This window comes from Bidens hawaiensis, unplaced genomic scaffold (genome assembly GCF_021521415.1).
Source record: "Bidens hawaiensis isolate Kalapana, Puna unplaced genomic scaffold, B.hawaiensis_p1.1 tig00003536_1, whole genome shotgun sequence".
Classification (NCBI taxonomy): domain Eukaryota; kingdom Viridiplantae; phylum Streptophyta; class Magnoliopsida; order Asterales; family Asteraceae; genus Bidens; species Bidens hawaiensis.
Window position 1 is genome coordinate 2,102,068 of NW_027491199.1, and position 13,474 is coordinate 2,115,541.

The following is a 13,474-nucleotide window of genomic DNA, read 5'->3' on the forward strand; positions in this document are numbered from 1 at the left end:
TATATGGGTATTTAACAAGCTTTCAGGTTGAAACTATCTAGTTGCCAATCGTCAATGTAGTTGCTTGTTCTAGATGATATTAACATCGTATGGTGGATAAGCTATGACATATATTTATATTATAGACTATAACTAAAACTAGAGACAAAGTTAACAACTAAAGTAAGAAACAATACATATATTATGGTAGTTCAAATAATCAATCTAGATCCTTACAGATTTATCATGATGTAGTATTGTCTTAACACTTTGTCAAAAGCTAAGGACGGAGTTACTTTAGCTTGAACCATATATTGGTACGTGGTTGATTGCTGTTTAGCTAGATTGCTCTTTATTTAACGACTTGGTTGTCTACGACAGCTTATGACACACATATATACCACAAACACGTATATAAATGAACTCAAAAGAAAATGAAGTCTAAAATTTAATTTTTCGTTATGGTTTGCTTCCAAAGAAATCAGTAATAGTGCAATGTTTTGGTGTGGGTTCGTCCCTAAGGAGACATTAACATTATGGTGGTTAAATGGTGTGCCTGAGTGCCTCATAACCAAAATATGAAAGTTCAAATTTTATAGGGCTGTCATAAATAGTCTATTCAACCATGATATATTTTCACGTTATTTATCGAAATAAATAGAAACTAGAAATTGAGAAGTGAATACGCACGTTACATTTCGATATTCTCGTGACCTTTGCAAATTGTGTACCTACAACAGAAATCCGGATGCGATTGAGCGAGACTGCAACAAACTTCAACGATTGAGCGAAGATAACCTGAAATGAAACCAAAAAGATAAACAAAAACTACAATAAAGCTTCGATAGGCGAGAGGTGTAAGCCCCGCAACACGTCATCAAACGCAATTAGGAAACAAAACTTAAATCAAGAATGCCTACATAGAGCAGTAACAAAGAATCGGCGATGATGAGAGACTGCAGAAGAAGAAAGGCGGATGCGAAGTTATTGAATACAACAAGCACGAACCTGAAAAGGGAGTACCCACGTGTAAAGCTAACCCACAAAACAAATGTTGTTTAAAAGATGCATAAAAAAAAGACTTTGATGAACAGGAAAAAAAAAGACACCAATAATATATAATAGGAAAAAATATGGTTGTTAATAATATATCATCACTTTGATGGGGGTGGCGATGGAGGTTATGAGTTTGAGTCTTGAAATACCCTTTACATGATTAGAAAGAAGTATTGTTGTTAAAGAAAATCTAAAACATGACAAAAGTAGCTATGGTGAGCCATGAATAAAAGATTTAAGTCCAATGAACCAACAATTGATCCAAACCACGGTTTTTATTGGTTTGAACATCTTCGTAGCTCAAACCAATACTAAAACGTAGTTTATAAATATTTTTATCATTCATTGATAGACTGTTTATGTAACACAATTTTAAACCTGAAACCCAAAATAAAAATACAAGCCAGATCACTAACGTTTGTGTCAAGTTCAAATAACTAAAGATGACATATTATTGCTTATCAAATTGAGACAACCAAAATTGTAATTAGAATTCTGCATGTTATTTTTATCCAAAGATACATTCTAACAACAATCAACATCTTCTACAAACAACAACCTCAACTCCCAAAAATCCGATGCGGTCCCAGTGTTGCGTTTTGTGCAACATCATTGTACTTCCTCAAACAAACCTTGGAAAACTCGGTTAGCGAATCAAAAACCGAAGAAAATCCCGTTTGAAATCCTACCAACACGATCCGACGTGTCTCTTCGACATAATCTTTATGTTTAGCCTTCTCGGTTTCAACCATATCTGTAAAAACATCCAACCGGGCCTTTTTATCGGCCAACACATCGACTTTGCTTTTAACATTCATTGACTTATAGTTGACCACATTCCTCTCTTCCCTCTCGAACCCAATTGCTCGTTTCGCTGAGTCAGCAACAAGCTTGTCAACCTTCCGCTTTTGTTGGTTCTCAATCTCTTGCTGGGCCCAAAGGGTTCTTAGGCCTTTTGCGAAGCGTTTCATGGCAAATGTGACCGCTTGGTCGGGTAAACTTTTTGTAACAGTTGACCATTCACGACAAATGTTGAAAATGAGTGGCGGGGCTTTAACGTCACGCTCGGCGGCGGTTGTTTTGTATGCCCAATGAGTTAAAGCTTCAACATAGGCTTCCATAGATGCAATGTAGCTCGAAAAACACACGCACCAGTTTTGGATTTCGGCCTCGAGTTGAAGAGTTGCAAGATGACGGGACTTATCGTTAGTGGGATCCGCACACGTGAACGATTTGACTTCAAACATTATTCGGCTTTGTGTTTTGTGTGATTCCAACATAGATTTCCAAGTTTTTGTTAGCCTGGAATAATCAAACAGCTGATTTTAACATGTTTGACTATTCAAAGTCAAACTAGTTATTTCACACGCAAAATCAATATCAATTGTGCTTCAGTTTAAAATAATTCTTACCCGCGAAGCAACTCAACAATCTGTGGTAGAAGCTCGTTGTCTCGCACCTTCTCGATTCGTTTAGAGATGGAATCACAAATCTTCATGTTGACCAGTATTCTTGAGTATAAATCATTGACTTGATCTTCAATTCCTTGCTTGTTGCTAGCTTTCTCCGAGCTTAATTGCGAAGATTTCCGTTCATACAACTTCTTCATTTCATTCCCAGCCTATAATTCATCAAACATAGTCAATAATAACTCAAATATTTAAAACTTAATTATTGCTATAGATAAACCAGTGATACTGTATAGCCACCATGTCTCATCTTATCATATGAGTCGTATATAAATGCAAAAATTGCCAATACGGACAATATGACTTAATCAGCGGTTACATCAATAACAATAACAATAACGAAAAGGATTTTTAGGTTTTTGACCTTGACTTCATCATAGAGCTTCTTCTCCCAAGCGTATAATCGTCCCAACGTCGATAAATGGCTACCGGATTCCATTCCACCGGCATCATCAAACAGATCACCATTAATATTAATCCCCGAAAACGAACTCCGGGAGCTGCTAGACAGTAGACTTCTACACGACGGCGATCTCGTTATCGGCGACTTATGCCACGCAATCGCCGGAATATACTTCTCCGAACTCTCTACTAACCAATCAAATTCACAATAATTACAAAATCATTAAAAAACAATAATTTACAAAAAAAAATATTATAATAATATTAATAATAATAATAATCTAAAACACACAGACACCTTTAGAATCAAGATGATCTAGTGGGCCCACATGGTTGAACTCAAGCATCTTAGAGAATTCAACACCACACTCATACGCCTTTAGAAAATAATCCTCCACATCTTTCAGTGCCTCCAACAGTTCCCGCCCTTTATTCTCCGGTGAATCAATCACTTTCACCTTCACCTTCCGACCACCGTCCGCCGTCACCGGTGCCGGCGGAGCCTCATACCCGCCATTGACTGTAAAACTGTCAAACGGGTTAAAAAAATCCCACCCAGTTAAACCATCATTATTATTCTGACCATTCGCTGACGTCATCGTCACAGGTGGCGTGGGGTCCACCCTGTTGTTACTATCATCATCGTCGTAAAAATGCTCGCAAACAGGTCCGTCGCTGTCACTATCATCGTCGGTGTCGGTGTCGTCTGTTTTAACGGCGTGTGTGGGTTTGGATTGTGTGTGGTGAAGGTCCACGGTAGGCTTCGGTGAGGGCGCAGGGAAAGTGATTAAGTATTTAGAAGAAGATGAAGCTGAATGGCGGGAAACGAAGAGACGGAGGGCTAATGCGACGGCGTAGAGAGACTGGTTGTACTTGCAGTGTGCTCCGGCGAGGGCGTAGCGGCGGTCGACGGCGGACTTGATGAGTTGCTTACGGTCTCTGCAGACGGACCGCGTAAGGTCGTCGGCGGCGGTGGATTTACGGAGTGAGACTGCACAGCCCATGAGTGAAATGGAATGGTTGGTGGATACTGGATAGTGGTAGAAGTGGATTGGTGATAATATGTTTGTGGGATACAGACAAATATTTACAAATGAAAAGCTAAATGCACCCACCAGAGTCGTTTTACTGACAAGCTCACAAATCCATATACTTACTTTTTACAAAATAAAATAAAAATGACTTTTAAAAGTTACTACCTTTAACTTTGTTGTAATGTTCAGACAATCGCACTCACACGAATATAAATAATAATCTCATATGATTTTTATTCTCAACTATGATTTCGTAAATTGTTTTGAAACTACGTTGTTGGAATTTAAGGATTACTGGAGTTACTTCTCAGTAAATATGAAATTGTTTTGAGAAACGATATTAGAAGTTAGGGTTGTCATTGCTTAATTACAAGCATATTTTTCACTTTACCGTCCGACTAGTGACTAACTAGTGATTACTGGAACGCTGTTTATGGGTATGAATTATTGTACCTGAATGGGTTATTGCTTGTATTATTGACATCCAAATTTGACTAGCTTTTCTTATGAAAGTTGTTTGAAAGAATTAATATTTATAAAGATAAGACTATATGTCGGTGCAAAGCACTATGTGAAAAGAAGGTAAATCTGAATTGCTTTGAAGAATAAAGAAAACCAATAGTTTGGGGGGCCGTTTTCAAAAAATCTTGAAAAGGAAAACGTTTTAATTTTTTCACATAATATCGTTATTTATTGTTTATTAATTACTTAGATTTCAATATTTGCGGATTTGGAATAAAATTATTATGATTCATATTAAGTAGGATATTAAGTATATGAAAACTGAGGGAAATATTTTGTTGTTTATCGTCCAACATTCAATATGATAGGGACATAAAGCTACCATGACAAGCTGTCTTCACGAAAACAAGAACATACAGTTATCAAGAGTTTCTCTAAAATTTGATATTTCAACTAGAAAGCAATATAAGAGTTTGGTTGACATTGGGTAATGGAATAAATGATAGAGTAAACAAAAGAAGAAAATAGATCATAACAATTTATTTGTCATATTTGATTAATCTATGTAAATAAAATGAATTATTGGTTATTGCTTTATGTAGTTTGGTAGACATAAAAATATGCATGAATAAAAACAAATGACAAAAACACCCATGTCTTAGAATAAAGAAAATTTACCAAATCAAAAAAATGGAAACGGCGACGTCACGTTGGTGGTGGGGTGTTAGTGATCACGTGATGGCTGTGGTGGTGGTGCGATGGTTGAAGGACTTTAAAACGTACTTTTAAAACCGGAACCATTCTTTAAATAAGTGATTTTGAATCAAAATCAATCAAAACGAATAGGAGTGTATGTTTTTAATAGGAAGTGCATTTAGCCAACCCCATATTTAAACAAGGTGACATTAGAAAAAAGCATCCTGTAGGATTCCTTATGACATTACCTCTGTTGCATCCACAGTTACTTTGAAACGTGGAGGAGTCAGGGTTGCATCAATAGGTTAAGGAACAGGATAGCGTCAACATTTTTGTATCAGGTTTATGCCATGTCATAAATTTTTATAAGTGAGAATCGTACGTGAATGTGCTCAAATAGTCAAATGTATTCTTAGCTAACTACATGGGGAACAAGTTGAGTTACTCATAAACTACGCTACATCACCTAGCTAAAACCTATCGAGTCAAGTTTAGTGTAGCTTGAGTTCAGCCCATCTTATTTGCGCCCCTAGCCACATGACACCTCTCTCAGAGGGTCCATACTTTTTCCTCCTTGGCTGATCACCTATCCTCCCATGTTTGTTGATCCACGTAAGCAGGTTTATAAGATGAAATGTTATGTTAATTTTTATAGAAAGCAAATCAACATCTCATTTTTTGAACTGGTTTCATAACATTTCTCAACCGATTCCAAATCTTTATATACAAGGGTGTTGACGAACCAAAAAGATTCAGAACACTATTCGTTATTCTTACTTACATGGATGAAATAAGCAAATACAATAATCTCAATCTGAATTCATAAAAATAACACAACAAGTTTCCGGAAGTTAACCATTCAATCTATCCACCCAATTAACTCAGGTGGTAGCGGCTGCTAGCGGGAAAAATGTTTTTGCCGACAAACTAATGTCGTCGCCTCTCATTGACGCTGTGTGTGTGGGGGAGGGGGGTTGCTTTGCTTACAAGATTCGCATCAAGAAACATGACTACACTTGTAATGTCATCGTGGAAATGCCGCCTTACTCCCCTCTCGATTTTCTTTAATGGAATTAGAATATATCATTGTTGCCACCAAAGTCAGCGGTTGCACCAGTGTCGATGATACCGCTGAAGTTGTCAGCACATCCTAAAACTGATCTTTAACCATATCAAAAAGCTAAAATAAAAAAGATTTTTATAATTGCCAAAAATATTTTAATTTATTAACTTTTTGAAAACCCCAATAAAACAATAAACTTTTTCAAAGTCAATCCTAAACATGCCCCGTCACAACCAATTATTGGTTGACACCACTAGGACTTCCTTGCCACCCCCATCCTACACAAGGTCACCGTCAATCAGTTGGATATTTTCTATACTCTGGTTGAATTTCTTGGTATTTTGACAAAAAAAATTGTTATATTTCTTTACCCCGAGGAATTTAATAGAATAACTTTTAATTTCATTTAGTTCCGCAAAAAAATATATTAATAATAATGTAATTAAGATATTAGTTTTAACAAATTATGTGAATCAAACACATTAAAATTGGAATTCAAATTTCATTTTCATTCAATTTTTTTATACACATATGTATAATATAAGGTAAATGATCATGTACATATGTGTACATTACGTAACTAAAGATTAAATAAAATTATACACATGTGTATAATACGAAGTTTTTTTTATGAAACTGGAATGAAATATAAGAATTTTGGTTTTTTTACTTTTTAAAAAAATTTGTTTTATGATTTTTTAATAATATTTTTAGAGGTTTTTTTAGTGGTCCAAAATGGTTCTCAAAATTCTCAATTTTCAAATTGTTCTCTTAGGATCCTTACCCCCCCCCCCACACACACACACACACACATATATATATATATATATATATATATATGTTTAAGTTTAGGAAAGAAATCAAATTATTGCAAGAAATTAGAGAAATGAATATGAGCCACTAGTTTTATTTTAGGTTTTAAATATTTAAAAATAAATAAAAAAGATGTAAATGCAACAATAAATACACTCTCTCTCTCCAATTAATACAACTAATACAACCATAAAAAATCTATCTCAAATTAATATATTTAACTAATTTAACTATAATTATTAAAAAGATAAAAACACTACTTTAGTTCTATTTTTTATTTACACATTCTTCATTTTTGATCAACATAAATACAATTTATTCATATAATAATATTCTTTATATTAAAAAAATAATTTCCACTCAATTTATTAGCATGTTTTGTAACACTAAATATCAAAACATAATATATTAATATATATATATATATATATATATATATATATATATATATATATATATTCAATTGGTATGTCTATAAAAATTATTGTCATAAATAATAATAAAAATATCATACAAATGTGTCCATTAAATGTAAACAATAAATATATGACCTACACAAAGTTATATAACCTACACTTGTTTTGAGCGATAAAAACGTACAACATACAAAAAGTATACAACTTACATATGTAATTCGACATAAATAATTATATAAACTACATAAAGTACACATATCCTACACATGCGTAGGTTATATGTTTTTCGTATGTAGGTTATATGTTTTTTTTATTCTTAGAACAAGTGTAAGTTATATGTTTTTGTATATGTTATATATTTTTTATTGACATTTAATGATACGTGCACCCATATAATGCAAACAAGTGTAAGATAGTTATTTGTATTATTCATCACAATGTAACTACGTGTTAATGGATATTGATATGTTGAGTTTGAATAAATTGGTTTTGAATAAAAAGAAATTAATGTATGAATAAATTGTATTTGTGTAAGATAAAAGCTTCTTGTGTAGGTTATATGTTTTTCGTGTGTAGGTTATATGTTTTCGTGTGCGTGTGTATTTCATTGATGATAAATTTTGTGTGTAGGTTATATGTTTTTCGTGTGTAGGTTATATGTTTTATTATTATTCTTAGAATAAGTGTAGATTATACGTTTTTGTGTAGGTTGTATGTTTTTTGTTGATTTTTAATGCAAACGCACGAAAAATAGTTTTTGGCATTATTCATTATAATGTAAGTATGTTTTGATGGATATTAATATATTGAGTTGGAAGAAATTAGTTCTGGATAGAAAGAAATTTTAATGTATGAATAAATTATACTTGATTAGGATAAAAATTCAAGACACAAAAAATAAGTTATAAAAATAAATGAGTTCTTAATATTTTTCAATTATAATAATTTAATTAATTATTAATTAAGTAGATAAGTATTATGGTTTATTAGTTATATTAATTGAAGAAAGATAATGATTAATACTTTCTTTATTTAGCTTTAAGCATTTAAAACTTAAAACAAAACTAGTGACTTATATTCATTTCTTGCATTTCTTGCAGTAATATCATTTCTCTCTTGAACCATACTATATATATATATATAAACAAGAGAGAGAGAGAGAGAAGGAGAGAGGGAGAGAGAGAGAAAATATGCAATACGTTAATGCATTATCGTATAAAACGTACGCGACAATTAGGAGCGTCGATTTCTATCTTCGATTCAGTTGCGTTCAGTTGAGAAGATTCCGTATATTTTCAGCGAGAAGGGTACGATTGTCTTTTGATACGTAATCCAAATTTAGTAATTTGCGTATAAACGGTTACGATCCTGATATATAGCTTAATCAAAATCAATTTCTTTTTTACGAACCAATTTTTGTACCGAAATCAAATCAATTGAGTTTACGAACCAGCTTTCAACCTATTTTTGATCTAGGGTTTTGAAATGGAAGATGATTGTGAATGTATGTTTTTGATCTGTTTGAACTAATTGACATTAGTTGTATAGTGTGTTTTAATCGGACATGCTTCTGCATGTTAGTGTTCTATGACAATCACATGATAATAAATTAGTTTAGTTTATGAGCGTATTACGAGCGTCTGCACATGATAGCTTTTGAAGTTTAGAATATGATCGTATTTACTAGCGTGTTAACATGATTGCTTTTGATGTTTATAATATGAGCGTATTATGAGCGTGTTAACATGATAGTTTTTCGGTTCCAACATGAGCGTTTTACGAGCATAACATGCTAGTGTTGAGGTTCATATTCATTTTTAGTCATGATATTAAGTGAAATTTAGTTATTGAGCGTTTTTCGAGCGTAACATGATAATTTATTTTAGATTAGTTGTGAGCTTTTTACGAGCGTAGTTAACATGATAGTAATTTAAGTTTGGTAGAGTGTGTTACGCACGTATTTAACATGTTACTATTTGTATGAGCGATTCACGAGTGTATAATATAGGTTTTTTTTTGCAGATGATGCAAGTGTTTAGCTGAAGATCAAGGGAATGATATTATTCCTGAAGTTGCTTCTTCTTACAAACCTGTTAAATGAATGATGTTTTCGTCAACATATCAAGCATATGTTTTTATAGTGAATATGCTAAGAAGGCTGGATTTGGGGTTTGCAAAGGTGGATCATACATGCATGATGGGGTACTAAAGACCAAGTATTTTACATGTTGTAAAGAAGGTCTCAAGCCAGCCAAAATTTATGATTCGAAAGGTGATTATAATGAATCAAACAAGCCATATTATAAAAGGAGGAAAAAGCCCACAATTAGATGTGGTTGTAAAGCACATCTACAGTTAAAATCTGTGGACGGTGTAATTTTCGAAGCACATGATTTTGTTGAAGGCCATAATCATAATATGGTAGCAGAATGTGATATGCAGTTTGTTCGATCAGCGATGAAGTTAACACATGTCCAAGAGGAAACTATTTATGAGTTGTCTAATTTGAACTTGGGACCTGTTAAAGCGTTCAATCTTATGAGAACACAGTATGGTGGTTTTGAAAAAGTGGGTGCAACTAAAGATGATTGTTAGAATTTTAAACAAGGTTTGAATTGTTTTATTAGAGAGTATGATGTTGAGATGATTGTTCAGAGATTGTGTGCGAAGAAAACATTTTCATCTGATTATTCATTGAATATGATGTAAATGACAATGGTGAGTTAATTCGTGTTTTTTGGGCCGATGAGATTTCAAAGAGTAATTATCTTGCATTTGGGGATATTATATCTTTTAATGCTACATTTAAGACTAATAAGTAAGTTATTGATCCATACAGTTGCAATATAAAATTGTTGTATTACTTTATGTGTTTTGTATGTATAAATATGTTTTTTATGTACAGGTACAAGATGGTTTTTGTACCATTCATGGCAATTGATAACCATTTTCACTGTGTGACCGTCAGTGTTGGATTATTAGCTTCTGAAACTATTGAATCGTACACATGTTATTGCAAAAGTTACTTTAAGTCGTTTGGCAGTGCACCGAATGTTATTGTTACTGATTAAGACCCGTCTATGAAGCAAGTTATTGCATTTGTGCTTCCAAATACAAGGCATAGGTTATGTATGTGGTGCATTATGAAAAAGGTTGCTAACAAGGTAAATTATGAGCGTGTTACGAGCGTTTTAAATGTTTTGATTTAATTGTTTCATTAGTTTAATTTATGAGCGTGTTACGAGCGTTTTAAATTTTTTGATTTAACTATTTCATTAGTTTATTTTATGAGCGTGTTACGAGCGTTTTAAATGTTTTGATTTAACTGTTTCATACGAGCGTTAATTTATGAGCGTGTTATGAGCGTTTTAACGTGATATATATTGGAGTTTATTGTGTGAGCGATTTACGAGCGTAACGTGATAGTATATTTAGTTCATGAGCAGTTTACAAGAGTTTAACATTTGTTATCAGGTGGGAGCCGATTTATGTAATAACGAAGACTTTAAGCGTAAGATATATGATATTGTGTGGACGGATTCAATTAGTCATTCTGAATTTGAGGATAATTGGCAGAAGATAATGGTTGAGTTTGAGCTTGACAAGAATAAATGGCTTACTAATATGTATAAAATTAGATTTGATTGGATACCTGCTTTTTATAATGGCGAACCTTTGTCTGGATTGATGCGTACAACATCAAGATCAGAGAGCGAAAACCATTTTTTCGGTTAAGCTACAAATTCTTAGTTAACACTAGTTGAGTTTTTCAACCATTTTGATTTTTGTATGGAGATAAAGAGACACAATAGCAGACGGTGTGATCATGAGAGTAGGTATACGTATCTTGAGTTAGAAACTAGAAGTTATCTTGAAAGGGAAGCAGTTAGGATATATACACAATCTATTTTTAATGATGTTCAAGATGAAATGAATGAAACCGTTGGTGATGTTTCACAATTCAGTGCTTCTGAAGAAGAAGGAGGTTTTTTGAGGTGTAAAATATGGGATTTTAATGTGTATGTTCCAGGATTCTTGGAGGTACTTATAAGCGTTTAATAAGCATTTTTAGTTTTTAAATTGCTTAACATTAAACTAATTAACCTTAGCTATTCATTTGTTTTTTAGGTTGTGTTTAAGTACGGAGAATTTGGTGAAGAGTCTACTGCAACATGATCTTGCAAAAGATTTGAACAATATGGTTTATTGTGTCGGAATATTTTCTACGTTATGAATTTGTCAAGTTAAGAAATTCCCAAAAAGATATATAAATGATCGATAGAGAAAAGAGGCTGCGGTGAATATCAGAACAGTTCCAATATCAAAGTTTGGTAATGATAAGAACATGAAGATCAAAGAGATTTCAAGAGAAATAAAATATGCCGGTGAATACCTTATCAACGGTTTTGTTGCAGATATCGATGAATTGGTAAAAGTGAGAGATGAGATGAATTTGATGACTGAAAAAGCAGAATTAACTCGGTATGAAAGAGTATGTCCATCTAAAAGAGATAGATTTGGTGTTGTTTTAGGATTTGAACAACCATCAGAAGTTACTGTTCGTGTGCCTACTGGAATAAGGAACAATGGTCGTGGCTCACACAAAAGAGTCAAATCAAAGAAAGAGATAGCCATTAGTCAGCAAGAATGATTGTTTAGTGAAGCGTTTAGTTTGAATGAATGTTTAGATAGAATCAAGCGTATTTATAGCGTTTAGATAGAAAGAGATAGCTATTGGTTTTGGTTATTTGTTTGAAGAATGCGGGTTTTATAATAACTTTTTTTACATAAGCGTATCACAAGCATTTTAGATATGCACGTAATTTCAACCACTGTTTATTTATAAGACATCAGATAACACAACATCAGACCATAGCAAAGTACAATTACAAGATCAGATATAACAAAAGAAGACAAAAAACTAACATTATGAGACCCCATCATTCCTTGTTCTTGATAATCTCACGCCCAACTTCATTGAACCCCATGTTGTTTGACACCGTAGAAACCGTGTCAACCAACGTATCATACATTGAATCGTAGCATGAAGTCTGTTGTTTCAGGTAATCAACAACTTTTGCCTTAAACTCAGTGTCTGGTTGCAACAGGAGTTCGTTATATGCATCAAGAGTTTTGGATTTCTCTTGAAGCACATAGTTTTGTGATTCTTGAATAGGGGTGAGAAACTTATCATCTTTCGGCTTCTTTAGATCCAACCTTACTTTGACTATGCTCTTCACGGTTCTATCACATGAATACATTTTGGTGTGTTTTTTAAGTTTTTGATTGTTTTGTGTGATTTGAGTAACAAAATAGATGTTAAATATATAGACATAAAATTTAATTTTTGGTAGTTGAGATAGAGTTATTCAATGCAATTAATTTGGATGTAGACTATCATCATCACAAAAATATTTTTCCAAATAAGTTGAGTAGCCATAAATGTAACTCATGAATTCTTAAGCATTTTTAAGCGTAGGATATATATTTTTTTAATTTTTGGCAGTTGACACCGAGTAATTTAATGTAATTAATTTGATGTAGGCTATCATCACAAAAATCTTTTCCCAATTTTTGGCAGGTGAGTAGTAATAAATGTAATTAAGGGGGTGTTTGGCCTCGCTTTTTTAACAAAGCTTATAGCTTTTTTAGCTTTTTTTACAAAATAAGCTTAACTTAGTGTTTGGCTTAGCTTTTTAAGCTTATGCTTATTAGCTTATATAAGCTCATTTGAATAAGCTTATTTAAAAATGGTTTTTTAGCTTATTTGATAAAGCTTATTTGTTTAAAGGTGTAAATTACTTATTGTCTTCAAATGGTGGTGGATTAGTAATTATTACTCTAACAAATTAAAGAATGTTGAATTTAACAACTTATTAAGACACATAATTAACTTGTAGAATATAAGCTAATCCAAACACTTAAAAAGAGCTATCAAATAATAGAAAATAAGCTATAAGCTAATTTTTTATATAAGCATAAGCTTAAAAATAAAAGCTAGGCCAAACACCCCCTAAGTCTTGAATAAAACTAGACTAAAAAAATAGTTTTTAACCAGCTACAGTTATGAGCGTGTTACAAACG

At 32.8% G+C, this 13,474-nt stretch overlaps 1 protein-coding gene across 1 annotated transcript; it reads right to left on the reverse strand.

Annotated features, from left to right (window-relative positions):
* Nucleotides 1-1,447: 1,447 nt before the first annotated feature.
* Nucleotides 1,448-3,915, reverse strand: LOC143623761 (protein ALTERED PHOSPHATE STARVATION RESPONSE 1-like). The gene is made up of 4 exons (XM_077094609.1): nucleotides 3,205-3,915; nucleotides 2,869-3,092; nucleotides 2,448-2,656; nucleotides 1,448-2,337 (listed from the first exon to the last, which is right to left on the reverse strand). The coding sequence occupies exons 1-4, from the start codon at nucleotides 3,908-3,910 to the stop codon at nucleotides 1,596-1,598; spliced, it is 1,881 nt and encodes a 626-aa protein (XP_076950724.1). The 5' UTR covers nucleotides 3,911-3,915; the 3' UTR covers nucleotides 1,448-1,595.
* Between the last annotated feature and the right edge of the window lie 9,559 nt (nucleotides 3,916-13,474).

What these genes read in the sequence shown, in the direction of transcription:
- LOC143623761 (XM_077094609.1), bottom strand. Translation starts at nt 3,910, where the DNA reads ATGGGCTGTGCAGTCTCACTCCGTAAATCCACCGCCGCCGACGACCTT. An exon ending in AGCTCTATGATGAAGTCAAG is followed by an intron (nt 2,657 to 2,868) that starts GTCAAAAACCTA and finishes GATGAATTATAG; the next exon opens with GCTGGGAATGAAATGAAGAA. An exon ending in ATTGTTGAGTTGCTTCGCGG is followed by an intron (nt 2,338 to 2,447) that starts GTAAGAATTATT and finishes TGATTATTCCAG; the next exon opens with GCTAACAAAAACTTGGAAAT.